At 37.0% G+C, this 19,115-nt stretch overlaps 1 protein-coding gene across 2 annotated transcripts in view; it reads left to right on the top strand.

The window, feature by feature from the left end:
• The window catches only part of Themis (thymocyte selection associated), a 162,696-nt gene that overhangs the window by 32,609 nt on the left and 110,972 nt on the right, over positions 1 to 19,115 (top strand). For both annotated transcript variants that reach the window (XM_013026770.1, XM_013026768.1), the window contains exon 2: positions 14,291 to 14,449. In XM_013026770.1, the coding sequence (XP_012882224.1) occupies positions 14,291 to 14,449 (159 nt within the window). The remainder of the gene's footprint in view (positions 1 to 14,290; positions 14,450 to 19,115) is intronic.

Raw genomic sequence — 19,115 nt, 5'->3', positions numbered from 1 at the left:
GCCTCTGGCTCTGGTTACCCAGTGAGGAAAGCCACTCCAATGGCTGGCGCCTGAGCTGGGTGACTTTTCCCTGGATGGAGCCGAGTCTGGCAGGTCACTTCACCGTTAAGTTCTTGTGACCTGCTAAATGACTCGTTTTATACCAAGGCCTGGGTTGGAGCTGGCAGCTCCTCCGAGCTTTGTCGGTATCCAAGATGGAGATCACCGGTGCTGGGGGGGGGGAAGGGTGGCCTTCCCTCCTCTGCTCCCTGAGAAGGAGTGAGGACGTCGGGCTTCTACTCACGCTGACTCTTGGATCCTGGGTCGTCTCTGGTCTGCAAGCTACAGGATGAAGCTGTCTGCTCCTTGTCGGTTCTTGCTGGTGTTGAGTAGAATCCGCTCGCCTGCTGCGTCTGGCTCCTTCATCCCGGACTCTCTCTGTGAGCGCTCAGGTATGGCCCCGGCTGCGGTCTCCGCCGCTTGCGACCCTGCCACCGCCTCCGCGGCAGCTGCTGGCGAGCGCTCAGATGTGTCTTTTTGCCTTGCCTTCCCTCTCTTGTCTAACTCTCTGTCCTGTGATGGCACACTTGGTGTGATTCTCTGGCTTAGGACTGTTCACTGGAACTCTAAAATTGCTTTCTATGCGAGAGCTTGTTCAGATTCCAGCTTCTCCTCCGCCATCTTCCCAGAACCCCCACCAAGTTTTCTTAAAGGTAAAACTAAAGCCATTTAAATACAACCAAGTTGCCATGAGTATGAAAAAAGTTCTAAAGTTGTGAGAATAGGGGTTATCACAGGCTGGGAAAGAAAGGATGATAGGAGTGATGGGAGAAGGTCAATCAATGCCTGCTAAGTTATAGTTAAATAACAACAAGTAGTTTTGGTGTAATACTGCACAAAATGGTAATCATAGATAGCAAAAATGTACTGTGCATTTCAAGAAGTTGGAGGAAAAGATTTTTAGTTTCATCACATGTGATAAATATTTGAGGAGATATATGTATCACATTATACAATATAAATCCATACCAACATACTGCATGGCATACCACTGATGACATGATATGTACATACATATGTATATGCACGGACATATGGTATCATTAATGGGTATATGATGTGACATATAGAAACAACCTGATTGGCTGCTGTTAGCATTTTCTTTATATAGGTGTTATACCAAAGTACTTTCCTAAGATGGACAGGATCTAATTATTTGGTAGTCTATAACTGGTGGAAACTGGACTTCTATAATTGATTTCAGTTGCTTGGTTATACAAATATACCCTTAAGTTAGGTCACCATTTGGTTATACATCCAACCAGGGTACAGCTCAGACCTGGATATTTTATCTTCAACTTAACAAATCTAGTCTATTGATGAGGCTTTCAAGTGAATTTTTATTTGTTTATGGAGCTTTTCATTCAGTTATTTGTATTCTCTTGGAATTCATTCAGGTATTTATTTGTTACTTTTTTATTTCTTTGTCCATTCTTTTATCGCTTTTTCATTTTTAAAAATTTTATTGTAAAGATGCTGTACAGAGGGGTTACAGTTACATAAGGCAATGAGTACATTTCTTGTTGATCATTGTTACCCCTTCCCTTTCTTATAGTTGTCCCACTATCCTTTCCCTCTCCCACCTTTCATACTCCTCCCCTCCTCCTCCAATCCCCCCACCCCCAGCCTGAAGTTGTGAAGTTTGTTTCCAATATGCTGTCCTGTGGGTATCCTTGTTGCAATGGGTCATCCTGTGTCCTTGTTTCAGCGTTTTTTATTTCCCTTCACCTCCCCAGATTAGACATATGTATATACAAGATGCAGGGTACCAAAATCAAGTACAGTGATAAGATGGGATATGCCATAAAGGAAAGAACTTACAAAGGAAACCACAACAACAACATCAAAAATTAAAATCACATGGTACATTTAAAACAATAGCAATTAAGACAGGCCTCTTGTGTCCATACCTTGGGGCTCATATAACGTAGCATCATCTTATATGTTCATATGTACATAGCTTTTGAGCTTTTGAGCTCCTCTGATAAGAGTATCCTATATGTATACTAATTATTGCAAATAAGGGAAACCATGGGCCCTAAATTTCTTTAGGACTGGGTTACTTACTTAATATGATTTTTTCCAAGTCTTTCCATTTCCTAACAAATGGGGTAGTGGTGTTCTTTCTGATGGAAGCATAGAATTCTGTTGCATATACATACCACATTTCTTGATCCACTTATCTACTGAGGGGCATCTGGCTTGGTTCCATATCTTAGCTATGGTGAATAATGCTGTGATAAACATAGTAGTGTTGGTAGCTTTAGTATGGCCTTGTTTGTGATCATTTGGGTAAATGCCCAGAAGTGGGATTGTTGGGTCATAGGGGAGCTCGATGTGTAGTCTTTTGAACAATCTCCATACTGCTTTCCAGAGTGGTTGAAAAAGTTTACATTCCCACCACCAATAGAGTAGGGTTCCCTTTTGGCCACATCCCCTCCAGCATCTATCATTATTAATTTTTTTTTAATTATAGCCATTCTAACTGAGGTGATGTGGAATCTCAATGTTGTATAATCATGCTTTCTAATGACTTGGGATTCATTCATTTTACTCTCATTAATGTTCATAACTTTGGAGTTGTTGACTTTTAAAGAAGTTGTATTGCCTTGTTATTTCATTTTTTCTTGAGTTATTGCATTCAGATTTGCATGTCTGAAATCACATCATTGGTTGGAAGTTTTAATAATGTGTAGTGACTTCAATATTCAGGCTGGACTGAAGACTACACATGCAGTGTTCTCAATGGTCATGAAAGCCTCTATAGTAGCGTGGGTGAAAGTGGCAAAAGGAAATCCAGTCTCTTGTGGTTCTTTGTGTATAGATAATAACTATGTGTAGGCTAAAGGCAAGGACAATTAAGTTTCTCTTATTCAAGTTCATTTCTCCTTTTTCTCTTTTGAAGCTTCTCTTGTTGCTGTTGTGATTTTTGGAAGTGGGAACTACTGCTGGCTGTGGGGAATCACTAATCTGTGTGCTAAGTGCCCCCCTCTCTCCTCTAGGGACATTAAGTATCTGAGCCTTTGATAGTGGAAGAAGCTAACAAAGTATTGCCTTCTGTCTGGCTGCTTGAGCACTGAGAGACTTTGCCTGCTAGACTCACTGCCTTCCAACCACACCAAACCTTATCAGCACAGGGGAAGGGAGGAGCCTGATATCATCAAGTGGTTTTCAAGAGTCTGAATGACACTTCATAGTCTTACCTAACAGTAAATATAAGCAGCATCTCCTAGAGGTTGTTTTCAGTACTTTCAGACCCCACCCATCAATTCCCCCACCCTTCGTGGAAGTGGGAAGATCCTGTGATTTTTGTGCATATTGGATAAGAACTCTCAGTCCTACTTGGGAGCTGGAAACTCCCAGAGGATGAGCTTTCTGTTTCCCTCAGGCTGGTATTGTGTTTCTTCTGTGATGCTCAGGTGATCAGACTCTTCTTCACCAGGGGGTATGGGGACACTGACCTCTGAACCTTCATTGCTTGAGCTTTTACTGGGTCCACATAAGACATCAGAAGCTCTCCTCTTCACAGTTGCCTCTTGCTGTCTCCTACTAAGACTCTGTGGCAGAGAGTTTCAAGATTTTCTGAGTTGCAATTGTTTCTTGTTTTCATGTCCCTAGATTAGTTGATTCTCAACCAATAGGCCCTCTCTCAAAACAGTACTTCACTATAGCTCTCCCAGATGAGAAGTGACAAAATGTCTTTCTTCAGTGAGGTTAATACACCATGAAGAAATAGTCACTGTCACACCAAATGCCTTAACTGTTTTTAAAGCCTAAAGGAAGTGTGGTCCTATCCTGTAGCTAGAATTGCCAGTCTGAAGCTGAGGACTAGTGGCTCAGGACTGTAATACTTAGTTACTTAGGAGGCTCACACTCAAAGGATCATGGTTCAAATCTGGCCCAAGGAGGGAACATGGTTCAAATCCGGCCCAAGGAGGGAAGTCCATGAGATTTCATCCAAAAAGTAACCATCAAAAAACAGAGCTGGAGGCATTTCTCAAGTGGAAGAGCACCAGTGGAGGACATAAGCCAAACAAGCAAGCTGATCAAGCCTAAGTACAAACCCCAGTACCACTGAAAAAGAAAAGAAAAGAAAGAAAGAGAAAAGAAAAAGAAAGGAATTGAAAAATTGTTGGTTTGTTGCCAGGTTACCTTGTCTTTTTCTCTTTGCCTCTTCTTTCACCAGGGAAGGGTTGGAATTGCAGACCATGTTATTTTTATTGACAACTTTTGTTTCTCCTTACTTTTCAATTGTTCTGTCAACTCTTCCTACATTCCCAATCCTCTTCCTCTCTTTCTCTATTGAGAGTATGGTCTCAAGTCATTCCTCTGATTCCTCTTATTCATGGAGTTAACTGCAAGATGCTTCCAACCTGAAAATTGACATGAGGATCAATGGTGCATGTTGGAGAGACATATCATTTGCTGGATATCCAAGTCGTTGGGGTTTTTTTGTTTGTTTTTTTTGTTCTTTGTGTTTTGTTTGTTTGTTTATTTGTTTGTTTGTTTTTACTGTATAGTAGTGGCATTTAGACTCAAGTAGCTGTAGCTATTGGCCTTGAGCAGACACTGGTGTGAAGCTACAAACTGCTTCATTAGAATGGCTATTTTTCAGTCTGCAGTAACCACTTCCTGATTCTGATCATTGAGCCGTCTATCTTATCAAAGTCTCTGCATTTCTCCATTCTGTGTGTCTCCCAGTCAGACCCAACTAATCATCTCTAAGATGGCCAGCCATTGAACTTACCTTTTTTCATTTTCAAGGAGTCAAAGAAAATAATTTGGAAACCTCTATTGTCTTTCTAAAGTAATTGCAAAACAAATGACATTTTTCCTCAGGACATTTACTTCTCTAAACAAACTAAAAAACTAACAAACAACAGTAACAAAAACCTTATAGTTTGATTAGGAGGCAGAATTTGGAGAAACCACTTTGAAGCCAGCCTCTGTAAAAAGTTGTCAGGTCTGTTTTTTGGTTTTTTTTCCTCAAAAATAAGCTGAATAGGACAGTGCAAATTTATGGTGCTCAGCAACTTTGGAGGAAGAGATAGGGGAATTTTGTTATGAGGCCAGTGAAGACAAAAGTATAAAATTCTATCTAAAAATTAAACTAAAGGCAAAAGGACTGGAATAAAACTCAAATGGTAGAGCATTTGCCTAGAAAGCATGAAAATCTGAATTGAAAGCCCAGCATTACTAAGGAAAGAAAGAAACAGGAAGAAAGGAAGGAAGGGAAGAAGGGAGGGAAGGAAAGAAGGAAGGAAAATAATCTTATAAATCAAAAGCTTTGATGTATAAACTAATTTTTTTCTGATAGGACACAAAAAGGATTTTAGAGTTGAAAAAATTGATTTTTCCCCTCCTAATTAGGAAAATAATTCTAAGAGAGCACTAATTTTTTCTCAATAAGGTGGGAAATTCCTTTATGTCATACTCTGCACATCTCTCTTGGTCTAAAATCTACTATTGATAAACTTCCATTATTTGATTTTTATATTCACATAAAAAGAATTTAACAATTGTGAAAGGTCTTCTTTTCCCAACAAACCTCATCTTTTCAAGATTACTACTACATTAAATGCTCAAAACTTCTTTGAGCCTCAGAGGTAAACAATGATAAAACTACTAATACTATCTATGGGAAAATAATCCTCATTTTTGGCTTTAGTTATAAGAGAGATACAGGAGAATTTGGCTACATGGATTTTTACTTTAAACTAAGAATGACATGGGGTGTGTGTGTGTGGGGGTGCCCTTTCAAGGACTTGAACTCAGGATCTGGGAACTGGCCTTGAACTTCCTTTTTTTTTGTTTGTTTTATTTGTTTTGCTCTACTACTTGAGCCACAGCTTTGTTTTTGACTTTTTGGTGATTAATTGAAGGTAAGAGTCTCATGAACTTTGCTGCCTGAGCTGGGTTTGAACCAAATCCTCAGATCTCAGCCTCCTGGGTAACTCATGTATAGACATGAGTCATTAGCACCCATCTAGGAGTTACTTTTGACTATTAATTGGCAAAGCCAACTGCTGCTTGTCTGAGATGACTGGTTTTTCTTACAAAGATTTTTAGTTTTCTGTCCAGGCATTTCCCTTGGAAATATATCTTTGACAAGACATTTGAAAATCAGTAGGCCATTTGTAGAACTCTAGGAAAATTATTCGTAGTGTCTAAAGTTGGGTTTCAAATTATTTCATAGAGGATTACCAGTTCAGTGAGTTAAGTCCCTGAATATTTCCCAATAGTTTGGCAGCTTTATTTCTTAGCAAAGACAGCTGGCAACAGCTGTCTTCAAACATTTTTATGCCTCTATATAGAAAGGCTAAAATATTTTTTTCTGCATTATGTAGGACTAAAGGGGTTCTAATGTGCCTGTCCTATAGGAAAACACATTATAATTAATTTAAGGAAAAGTGTTTTAACTCCAAGAATTATTGAATGGTAAAGCAAATCACCTTATATTAACCTGTATTTAAATTCTCAAGATGAATGGAATTTCATCTATGAAATGGTTTGAATGTGATTTAGGCAACCACTCAATAGGTAGTGGGCCTCAGTCATTGTAGTACATCAATAAGACAATGTCCTGCCTGACATTGAGATTCAATGATTCAACAGGCTTTTAGATTTTCCTAACACTTTGCTTAGAGATATAAATGAAATTCTAATGCTAACATTGGACTTCAAAAAGCCTAATCATTATCATGTTAGATACTTTATGCCTTATTTTAGACAATTGTCTTAGAATAAATGATAGATTTAGAGGATTTTTTAGCTATAATTCTTTGGTATATATATAACACTTTGGTATATATATAACACTTTGGTAGTAAATTAGCCTAATTTAAGGATTAAAATCTTTAAAAGTAAATATCAGGCACAGGGCCTGAAAGAAAGCAGGTTAAGTTGTAGTTTATCACTAGATTGGTAATAGTTTATACATGGTAAGCCATCTTTATTGATAGTCTGGAACTGTGGGTTGAAGAGGATTATTAGGCCACATCTTAATTCAGCTGGAAATATGCCATAGAAGATTAGTGATGGCAAGATCAATGGACAGAATATAGTATAGCTACTTTCCATCTCTCACATGTAGAATACCTATCAGGGTATTTAGATAAAACTCACAGAATTTATTTATGGAACATGACCTGTTCTTGGATCTCAGCTATGTAGAATCAGTGTTCCAGGTCAATTAGGTAATACAACTCAGAAGAGTATAATGTAAAAATCAGAATCTCATTGTTATAATTTGCAATTAGAACTATTACTGTCAAGTTGATTAAAATTTTATCTTTTAGTTAGGGCACCCAGCTGCTGGTGTCATTGAGATAGATGAGTTAATGACACTGAGTAAGTCTTTGTATATTAGCTTATAACTTTTCTTTTTTTGGTTTGTTCAATGTTTATGCTCTCCAACTCCTTTAACTATATTCCTAGTTCCCTGTTTGACTGTGATCATGCAGTGTACTCGCCTTCCTCAGACTTTCTGTAGTAGTGCCCAATTAATTCTTTTCTCTAATCCACCATTAACTGATACTTTGATAAATTACAATATAAATGAGTTAAGAAAACTAAAGACAATTTATCAGAATAACTTCTATTATTTAATTCAATTGACATCACCTCCAAAATTTCTATAATATTTTCTAAAATTTCACTCTCAATTTCTATACTATAATGCACAAGCAGAATAGTTAATTAGGTGCTTTAATTATGATAATGAACATAGAGAAATAGCTAATATAGTAAAGCTTTTTAAAATGTACAGTGTGAACACTTTTTATGGTACATTTGAGCCCTGAATCATCAATGCCATCAGTACATTTGAGTTCATTAAATGGGTTGTAGAGAACAGGTTTATGATTTTTAATAGCAATAGAGGTCTGTAATAGCTTTATATAACATTTAGGAAATAAAACACAGGCAAGTATATTAAAGTAGATAAAATGTACTTGAAACAATGTCCTTCATAAAACTGAAAACAACTCTTAATGTGATACTGTTTAAATAAAATTAAGACATTTTAAAGGTTGAAATCTGGGTAAAACATAGGACTGTTTGGTTTTAAAATAGTGTCAGAGCCAGGCCCTGGTGGCTCACACTATAATCCTAGCTATTCAGGAGGCTGAGATCTGAGGATCATGGTTCAAAGCCAGCCTGGGCAGGAAAGTTTGTGTGATTCTTATTTCCAATTAACCACCAGAAAACCAGAAGTGATGCCGTGGCTCAAGTAGTAGAGCACTCACTTCAGAGCTGAAGAACTCAGGGACAGCACCCAGGCTCAGAGTTCAAGCCCCACGACCAACACACACATGTGTGTGCACACATACACACACACACACACACAAAACAGTGTCAGAAGATAAAGATCCACTAATATGTCACATCATAGGAACACATTTTGTGTCTCTATAAGGAGAGACATTGGCTTCATACATGCTTACCCTTAAGTCTGTTTGCTGAGGTAACCATTGACACAAAGAAAGAGCCACAATAATGACTTCAATTATAACAACTATTTGCAAACTCTCTTAATACATTTTTAAAATCTATTAAATTAATAGATACTAACAGTTAAGAAATTAAATCATTTCTCCTCAATAGCTAAAGCCATGTACTTCACTCGAGTAGTTGGAAAGTTGAGTATTTCTAGATTCTGACTTCACTAATATTTTGATCTGCCTTGCATTTGCTCTCTGGGTCTCAAGATGCAGTCTTACTAATCTGAAAGGGCTTCAGCTCTTTTCCATGAACACTTTTAAAGATTCACCAATTACTGTTCATCATTGGTTGTAGGCTTGACTTCTTGAATAATAATGTCTAATTAACAAGAAGAAGTTGACATCATTTAAGGGTGAAGATAATCCCTTAGTCCTTAAAGCAGCTACTACTTTCCTACTTCTTTGTCTCAGTCTTCTGCACACTTTATACTGCTATGTAGGAAGAGGGGAAAGAAAGCATACTTTGAAAGATCATTTGTTGTTAATATTCAAATATGCTTCATATTTTAGCTGACAAAATTCACCCCCAGCTAAGCAACAAGCCTGCTTTTTTTTTGCATCTTTATCTGTATACTGCACTCCGATGTCATGTTCATTTATTTAGATGTATTGTTCCTATGGTGATATTTTTTCTTTACCTTTCAGTATATTGGGAGAGCATCCTTTTGGAACACTGGTTATGTAAAGGTCTGTTCAACCATGGACCTCTTTAAGCCTTATTCCTGTGGTGAACTATCTGTGAAGAATTGAACATATTTCTCAAATAGTTTCTTTAATACCTTACCAACCACCAAATCTAGGGATATGTATAATTCCAATAAAACAATTGCACTTGTAAAGGCTTACTGTCTGGGGTTATTCCTTGATAATTTGTGTTATCCTTTAGCAAAGACTAAACATACATATTTATAAGAAGCAAAAGTATGTCCCTAACCACAACCCACTCTGATATGGGTCTATTTATATTGTCCAGTATTATGAAACATACTTTATAAATATAAATTCCTAAACTCTACACATCTGTCTCACATCATCACATGAGCTCCTTCAAGTCCTGCAATATACAAACAAACATGGCTGGTGGCTCACACTTATAAACCTAGCTACTCATGAAGGTTAGATCTGAGGGTTGCTACTAAAGGCTAGCCTTGGCAGGAAAGTCTTTGAGACTCTTCTCTCCAATTAATCACACAAATACAGAAGTGGGGGTATGGCTCAACTGTTAGAGTGCCAGCTTTGAACAAAAAAAAAATCCATGTGATAGCTCTTGACCTTAAGTTCAAACTGTAGTATTGGTACAAAAAAGTGAAAGAACTAGAGTAACAAAAACCCCAAACATCATTGTAAAGTGGTAAGCTCAATCAGTAGAAATCATAGAGAATCCCCTAACCTCAATATTCTTTATCTAGTTTATGTACAGATCAACTAGCTGATCTGACATGTGGATATATCATTGATAATAAAAAATACTAATTTGTTGGGCACCAAGTGGGTGACATGTATAATCTTAGCTACTTAATAGGCTGAAATCTGAGGTTTGAAGCCAGCCTTGGCAGGAAAGTCTGTGAGATTCTTCAATGAACTACCAAGAAAAGCCAGAAGTACAGCTCAATCCCCAGGACTGGCATACACACACACACACACACACACACACACACACACACACACACACACACACAAATTGAAAATGCAACCCATGCCAGAACCTTGAATTGAACATGCTTTAGTTTGATGATGTAGGACCACAATTACATTTGCAGTAATTTATTGTCCTTATCTAGGAAAATTAAGAAATAACAACAGTCACCTGTAAGTGAACAAGCCATGTTATAGCTTTTTATGGAGGTTTATAAAGAGTGAACCCAATGTTTCCATTTTAAGAACTCATAATACATTTTGTACTATTCGTAATATCAACTCAGGAAATAATAGCCCACTAAAAGTCTATAGCAATCTTCTCAAAAAGGCTATAATGAGATACACATACAAGTGCTTTTAGAGCCTAGGCGAGGCAATTAATTTTTAGGTGTGAGATCCTCTTCTAGAAGGAACTGAGGATTAGCTGATTCTTTCTGGACTTGGGCCGATGAGAAGGTAAGGGAATACTTAGAATTCTTTGGGACATTTGAATAGGGATGGAAAGCCCATGCAATGGAGTGTCATCCCGCATGTATTTTTATTGTTGAGGGGAAATGGAAGGAAATCTTTTGAGCCAATTGTTTTGGATATTCTTATGTGATCATAGCATTACTTATAAGTATTGTCAGACAAGGGCTGAGTTATAAAAGGATATCAATGTGTCATTTTCATTGAGCACAGCAACATTATAGAGAAGGTGATTTCAAAGGTGCGTGGCTCTTTCATTACAGCCTTCGGGGGCGATGTTTGATCACTGAAAACGGGCTGCTTTGTTCCAGTTTTCTCTGATGTTTTGCATTATTGTGAATACATGTGCTGTGACTTAGAAAATATGAGTCTGTAAAGATTTAATAGATTCTAGACTTCCATATTCAAAATACATGTCTTGTGGTTAAAATGAAATGAAGTCCACTTTAATATGTATGTCTCTATATACACAAATGTATTTTAGATAAACATCTCAATAAAAATTTAAAAAACAATTACAAGTATGTGTTTGTTATAAGATTATGAACATTGGAAATTTATAAATCTCACCATTGTATATTAGTACTAAGAAAAAAGTATATTTTATGAGACATAATATTGTCGATAGCAGAGTGTAAAAATCTTTCTGCTTTCAGGGATTTGACATTGGCTCTATTTTTTAAATTTTTTATTATTATAAAGGTGATGTACAGAGGGGTTACAGTTCATAAATTAGGTAAAGAGAACTTTTCTTTTTGGACAATGTCACCCCTTCCTACACTCTACATTTTTTTTTATTATTATTGTGAAAATACCATACAGAGTGTTACAATTACATGGGCAAGATAGTGAGTACATTTCTTACCAAGCATTGTTGCCTTCTCCTTTGTTTCCCTATATCATCCTTTCCCCTCTCCACCTCTACCACCAAACCCCCTACCTCCACCCCTCCACCTCCCCACCCCCACCCCGCCAAAGCTGTAAGGTTTGTTTTTCAACATAACGTCTTATACATCTCATTGTTGTAATGGGTCCACCTGTATCCATATTTGAACAGTTTGTTTTTTCCCTTCCCCTCCACAAATTATATCAGCATCAAATACAGTGAAGCAGGGTTTATATCCTGGGGGAGGGACATTTTTTTTATCATATATAAAACCTGTCTAGCACTGGGCATCATTGACTCTTCTCTATTAAATGTGGGTTAGTAACTTCCTTGATTAGAAAAAACTTTTTAAGAGAAATTTCAAATGCCAGCATTGACATACGGTTCTTCTCCTTTTCTGACTAAAGGAAGGAAAAGAGAAAGAGAACTGCATCTTGTATATACATTTTTCTAATTTGGGGAGGGGAAGGGAAATAACAAAATGCTGAAAAAAGGGAAGGAAAAGGAAAGAGATGATAAAAACTGAAGAGCCCATAGTTTTTCATAGGGACACGAAACTTAAAGAAGCAATAGAAGTCTCTGGTTTCTATTCCCAGAGCATTGATGTGCAAACTCAAACTTTTGTCTATACTTTTTTTTTCCTTTTCTAAGATTGGGTTTGAACTCAGGGCCTCACACTTGCTAGACAGTTACACCAGTCCTTTTTTCTTCGCTTTAGTTATTATTTCAGATAGGGTTTTGCCTTTGCTCAGACTAGCATTAGACTGTGTTCTTCCTACCTGTGTCTTCAATGTAACTGGGATAATAAGATTAAACTACCATGACTACCTTGTTTGTTTTAATAGAGTCTTGCTAACTATTTTTTGCCTTAGCTGGCTCTTCCAATCCCCACTTCCCAAGGATCTGGGATTTCAGGTGAGTGCCACCAATCCTGGCCTTTATATTGTCATTTTTAATTCCAACTAAAGCTTTGTGAAAAAGATGGAATCCCCATGTCAGACAGTTGGGCCTACATCACATCCACAACTGGACATTCATTGCCTCGAAATGAAGCCCAACAAATATCAACTGAAAGGGTCTGGGTTAAATTATATTTCGTTTCATGTGATCAGAAAACTCATGACACCACCTCTCAGTTAAAAACCCACCCTTTCCCTATTCAGTGACAGTAGGCTTTCTCTGTGGTTAGTTTGACAACAATCTAAAAGCAGACTATTTCACTTATAAATTTATTGCTTAGACCAATGCTTTACAAACCTTTAATATACTTACAAATCATCTGGGGACCTTGTTAACAATGCAGGTTCTGACTCAGCAGGCCTGGGGCTAGCCAAGACACTAACAAGCTCCCTGATGAAACAGTGGACCACACTTTAGGCAGTGAGTGTCAAGTGTACAAATGACCTCTTATTAAGTTGATAGGTTTCTTGACTTTCAAAACTGGAAATGTATGTGCTCTTACTTTGAAGATGCTTCTGATTTAGAATGACTTTTTGTGTGTATTCACAATTTCTTTCTTTCCTTTTTTATTTGTCAATTGTGGGGCGACTTGCTGCCTGGACACTGTCCCTGAGCCTCTTTGTAACACACTTTGAGCCACAGTGCCACTTCCATTTTTGAGTGGTTAATTGGAGATAAGAGTCTCACAGGGACTTTTCTGCCTGAGGTGGCTTTGAATCATGATCCTCAGATCTCAACCTTCTAAGTAGCTAGGATTTGAGGTGTGAGCCATTGGTGTCCAGCAGGATATTCCCTTTTTATCAGCAGTAGAATTGTCCAAGGCTATTACCTCTCTTTTTTCTTATTATTTACTTTCTAGTTATTTCACTTTGTATTAGCCTACCCACAGGGGATAAAAAGTAATATAAGTGATGGAAAATAGAACATTGGCATCTAGGATAAAAGGTTTGTGCACATGGTTTGTCAAGTGGAGATTGAAATTCTTTTTTTTTTGGGGGGGGGTCCAGTCATGGGGCCTGAACTCTGGGCCTGAGCGCTGTCCCTCAGCTCTTCAGCTCGAGGCTAGTGCTCTACCACTTGAACCACAGCACCACTTCTGGCTTTTTTCTTTTTGCTTATGTGGTGCTGAAGAATCGAACCCAGGGCCTCATGCATGCAAGGCAAGTGCTCTACCACTGAGCCACTTTCCCAGCCCCAGAGATCAAAATTCTTAACAACTACAATAAAGTGTTTCTGTTTTCTGGGCTGGTCTGCCATCTATTGCCATGAAGGTATAGAGAGTTGTTACAGTTTATAGAAGAACAGCAGTCAAAGTGAGCAAAATCTTATTTCATAATAAGGAACAGACACATCTAGCAAGTAAATATGATGTTCCTCATATATAGCCTGGTATGTAAACCTCTCTGTCGTTGAAGCTTGGATTGTATTAAAACCTTTTTTGCAGTATTTACTTAGATCATTGTTGACTCATGAGTCTAATTCTTTGGCCCAGCAAAAGCAGATCATAAATCCCAGCAGTGAAAAACATATTTGTAGTTTGACCTTGGACAGATGAGCCAGTTGCTAAGGAGATATAAATATAATTTATAATAATATAAAAATATGATTGCTTATACTTTACCCACTCAATGAAGTAAAAATCTAATGTTTCCTAGTACATAGTGTACAATTTGGAAGGCATGATTAAATTTCTACTTACTGTAGTAGATCGGTAATAGAGGAACAGAGTAAAAACCTCTGACTCCATTTCCTTCTTCATTGTTTCATTCCTTTCTTTCTCAATTTTCTTTCTTTGTAGGCTCCATTTATGAAATGTTTGGCAATGAATGCTGTTTGTCAACTGGCGAAGTGATCAAAATCACTGGTCTAAAAATTAAGAAGATCTTAGCTGAAATTTGTGAGAATATTGAAGGTGACCAGTCTCCAAAAACCTTTGAACTGCCTATGAATTTTCCAGGTATAGTACATTGTGACTAATTCTCGTTTGTAAAATAATGTTGCTAATAATCACCTCCATCCATACAACCAGAAACAATAAACAAGTGCTAGGGATTTTTTGTTGTGATGCTTTTGTTTTGTTTTAGAGGAAGTCCCACCGGTTAGTCAAGGCTGGCCTCAAAACTCGTATGTAATCTAGACTGATCTGGAGTGATCTGGACCCTGCTGCCTCTCTATCTCCCTAGGGCTGTCATTTCAGTTGTCTACCATTGGTAATAACTTTTTGTCTTCCCAGTCTAGAGGAATAGGTAGGGGAAAAACATCATAATTCTTATAGTTAACTCCAATTAAGAACTACTATTAGGAAAATATTGTCCACATTTTTATTTATTATTTATTATTAAATTAATTTTTATTAATTTTTATTACATTTTATTACATTTTTATTATATTTTATATAGAACTGCTGGACACTGATGGCTAATGCCTGTAATCCTATCTATTCAAGAGGCTGAAATATGAGGATTTTGATTCTAAGTCAGCCCACATCTCCAATAAACTACCAAAGAATTCAGGAAGTAGAGCTGACTCAAATGGTAGAGTTCTAGTCTTGAGCAAAAAAAAGCTCAGGGATAGCACTTAAGCCTTGAATTCAAGCACCAGGACTGGCAACAAAAGACATATAGAACTAGAACCAATCTGCATCAGTTAAACTTATATACCCCGTATTCCTGTGGCCATTATCTTAGTTCCTTGGACCACTGCTTAGCTTTTCTGTTTGATTCTTACTGACAAGTTTGGTTCTTTTTCTTTGTCTAGTTAACTATACTCAGCCTTCCAAATTACCGCGTATATTCTGGTGTCTAGAAAGCATCTGCTTACCTTTAACTTGTTCAAGATTTTTTTCATGTATTCTCATGGTATATGGGGCACCATAACTCACACACCACTGGGCCAGGACTGATGATTTGCTTGTCTTTTTGTCTAAAGCAGGGTTTGGGAAATGTTCCAGGTAGTAATTTAGGCTTTGCAGTCAAAGCTACTCCGCTCTAAATGTTATGGTATGAAGATTCTCATAGATAGTATATGACACTATAGCCATGGTATACCTTAACAAAAAATTCTTTATAAAAAATAGTGGATAGCAGGATTTGGCCTATCAGCTATGACTGGCTGAGCTCTACTCTAGACTAAAACTCTTTATTGGGTGCTTTGACATGCAACTTCATATTTCTAGTACCAAGCAATTTTCTGGTGCAGAGAAGTGGGTATATGAACAGAGAGAGCAAAGCATTGGAAACATTGTGCTGTGTTGTTTCAGTTATAATACAGCAGAAGCTTATCTGGCTTCAATGGGAGGCTTCACAAGGAATTTCAAACTGTGGTGGGTCATGTTTTAGGGCATGGGGTTTGGGAGTTGCATTTCATTCCTAAGCCTGCCAATTCTTAGTTGTGTAACCTGGGCCAGTTATTTTTCTTCCTTGTGTAAAATGAAATACTACTATCTGTACCTCTTAGTGTTGCTGGGAGAACTTGTGTTGAGATAATTTCAAGTGCTTGTTTATGAGAGTTGGCAAAGCGTTTGTCTATAAATGCGTTAACTTTAATTCATTATTAGGTTTCATGGTAACATTTATACCAGTGCTGTTCTGGTTTATGCCTACAACATACTATAGTAAACATGTTTGTGTATATCCACATGTGCATACAACACTATACATTCTTTTCATATATGTTTATGATTTAGATCTAACTTTCACATATGAGTTTGACTTCACTTAACATAATTTTCTAAGTCCATAAAGTTCCCTACAAAGACACAATATTATTCTTCCTAATGAATGAGTGAAAAGAATATATCTCTATATCTATCTATCTATCTATTATCTATCTATCTATCTATCTATCTATCTATCTATCTATCTATCTATCTATCTGTTTATCTGTCTATCCACCTATCTTATTTTCTTGGCCCATTTTAGGACATGTTTCCATAACATGGGTATGGTGAATATTTTCTATAGGCTTTTTCATCACTTTGCTGACACCATTTACCCTTATGTATTCAAGTGCACAGATTCCCAGTTTCATATGGTAACACAGAAGTTAATGAAACCTGGGAAATTAAGGAAATTTACTGAAAAAAAATAAAAGACTGACCTCTATCCAATAATAGGTCTATTGAAGCAGCACCAAAAGATAATATTTTTTGGGGGGGTCTGGTCGTGGGCCTCAACTCTGGGCCTGGGTGCTATCCCTCAGATCTTCAGCTCAAGGCTAGCGCTCTACCACTTGAGCCACAGTGCCACTTACGGCTTTTTTCCTTTTTATTTTGCTTATGTGGTGCTGGGGAATCGAACCCAGGGCCTCATGCATGCAAGGCAAGCACTCCCACTGAGCCACCTTCCCAGCCCCCAAAAGATAAATTCAAGGTCAAGCAAAAGTCAAGAAAGGGAATGTCTGCAGAGATTTAGGGGGAAAACCCACTTTTATGGAACACATTACAACCTGCTTTTTCTTTAATGCTGAAATATGAGTGTGGAACTGAATTTCCATTGCTGCATTCTATATAATGTTATGCTTCCATATGTCTCTATTTTGTCATCTCAAAATATGTTCAAATACATTAAAAGAAATAAAAAGCTATCATTTCATTTCTGTACAGGAATAAACAACCCGTCTTAGAAGCACAATTTGTTCTTTTAGGAGACAGTTCTCTCAGCTAAAGTTTTTGATGAGCAAGAATACATGCTGTTCTTACCAAACACAACAAAAATATATCTTGATACTTAGTAGTTGATTGCGTTATCTCCATAGATTGGTAAATCACATAATATTTGGCTTACAGTGAAGATCCAAATTTCTAGATTACCTCTTAGATTTATTCTTCCTTTGCAATGTTATGAAGCATGAATAATAAATGTCTCCAATTTAATCATGAGAAATATCCTGAAAGAAAATGTTTTAATCCATCTTTATGATGAACACAGACTTTTTCCTCCCTCCCCCTGTGAAACCTAAAAGTTTACATTGTATCTCTAAACTATATGTTAGAAGAAGGCTGTATATATCTATAAAACTATAAAACTACTATTAACATTACACAGCTAGAACGAAGATTTTTTTCTCTACATTTTCAGATTCTTACTCTATGAATGATATTACTATATAGAAATTTTGTTTCTGAAGGTCATAGGTAAGTAGGAAATGTGGAAGTAAAGCTTTTAATGAAACATCTTCTATTGCATTACAGTCTACCATTAAATCAGAAACTAAATGAGGATCCTGAGATTGTGTCAGACACTGTTCTAAATATCTGAAATATAACAAGTATTTTATGTACTTGTAGGTTGTGGATTTAATCTGCATTTTACAGATAAGGCAACAGAGCTAGAAAGACTGAGCAGCTCATTCACAGTCACAAGTGGTATTGTTGCATCTATACTGTCACTGTTCAATAAAACAGGTTATAAGCTACAAAAATTAATTTGAAATTTTCAAGAAGTCACATTTTTTCATTTATTACACGAAAATTAACTCTAAATTCAATAAGCATTATCTTTCATGTTTCTCCAAGCTTGTGAAAAATTTAGAAGTATTAGGAATAAACTATGACAAAAATTGAACTAATAGAAGAAGTGCTTCCACATAAAATTCTCAAAAGTTCAGTGGACAAAATTTATAAAATATACTTCTATTTTTGGCTTGGCTGTCAAAATATGTCAGTAATATTTTCAAAATGCATTTTCCCATTATTTCATTTGATGAATTATATACTTAATATAATATGTATAAAAGTACACTGAATTAAATATACTTTCATCTTTTTTGTGAAAACAGCTTACAGAGGGGTTACAATTACATGGGCAAGATAATGAATGCATTTCTTCTCAAGCATTGTTGCCTCTTCCTTCGTTTCCCCTTCCCATCCCATCCTATCTCCCCCTACCTTGCTCCCCCCTCCAACACTCCCCACGACTTGTACATCTCATTGTTGCAATGGGCCCACCTGTATCCCTATTTAAATGATTTTTTTTGACCTTCCCCTCCACAAATTATACCAACATCAAATACAGTGAAAGCAAGGGTTATACCGTGGGGGAGGGACATATAAAGCAACAAAGAAATCATCTTATAAATGTGTTAGAAACAATCGCATGAAAGAAAAAACATTTGAATACTTATCTTGGGGTTTGTTTCACCTAACGTCAATTTATCTGACCTTTTCTGCTTGTCTCAAACATATATTGGTTATTGCAAATAAGGGAAACCATGGGACCTGTGTTTCTTTGGGCCTGGCTTACTTCACTTAATATGATTTTTTCCAAGCCTTTCCATTTCCTAACAAATGGGGCAATGTCATTCTATCTGATGGAGGCATAGTATTCCATTGTGTATATATACTACATTTTCTTGATCCATTCATCTACTGAGGGGCATCTGGATTGGTTCCATATCTTAGCTATGGTAAATAAGGCTGCAATAAACATAGTCGTACAGGAAGCTTTAGTATGGTCTTGTTTGTGATCATTTGGGTAAATGCCCAAAAGTGGGATTGCTGGGTCATAGGGGAGCTCTATGTGAAGTTTTTGAGGAACCTCCATACTACTTTCCAAAGTGGTTGAACAAGTTTACACTCCCACCAACAATGCAGTAAGGTTCCCTTCTGTCCACATCCCCTCCAG

The sequence above is a fragment of the Dipodomys ordii genome, unplaced genomic scaffold, assembly GCF_000151885.1.
Source record: "Dipodomys ordii isolate 6190 unplaced genomic scaffold, Dord_2.0 Scaffold97, whole genome shotgun sequence".
NCBI lineage: Eukaryota > Metazoa > Chordata > Mammalia > Rodentia > Heteromyidae > Dipodomys > Dipodomys ordii.
Note: the sequence above shows the minus strand (reverse complement) of the source record. Positions and strands in the feature narration are given on the sequence as shown.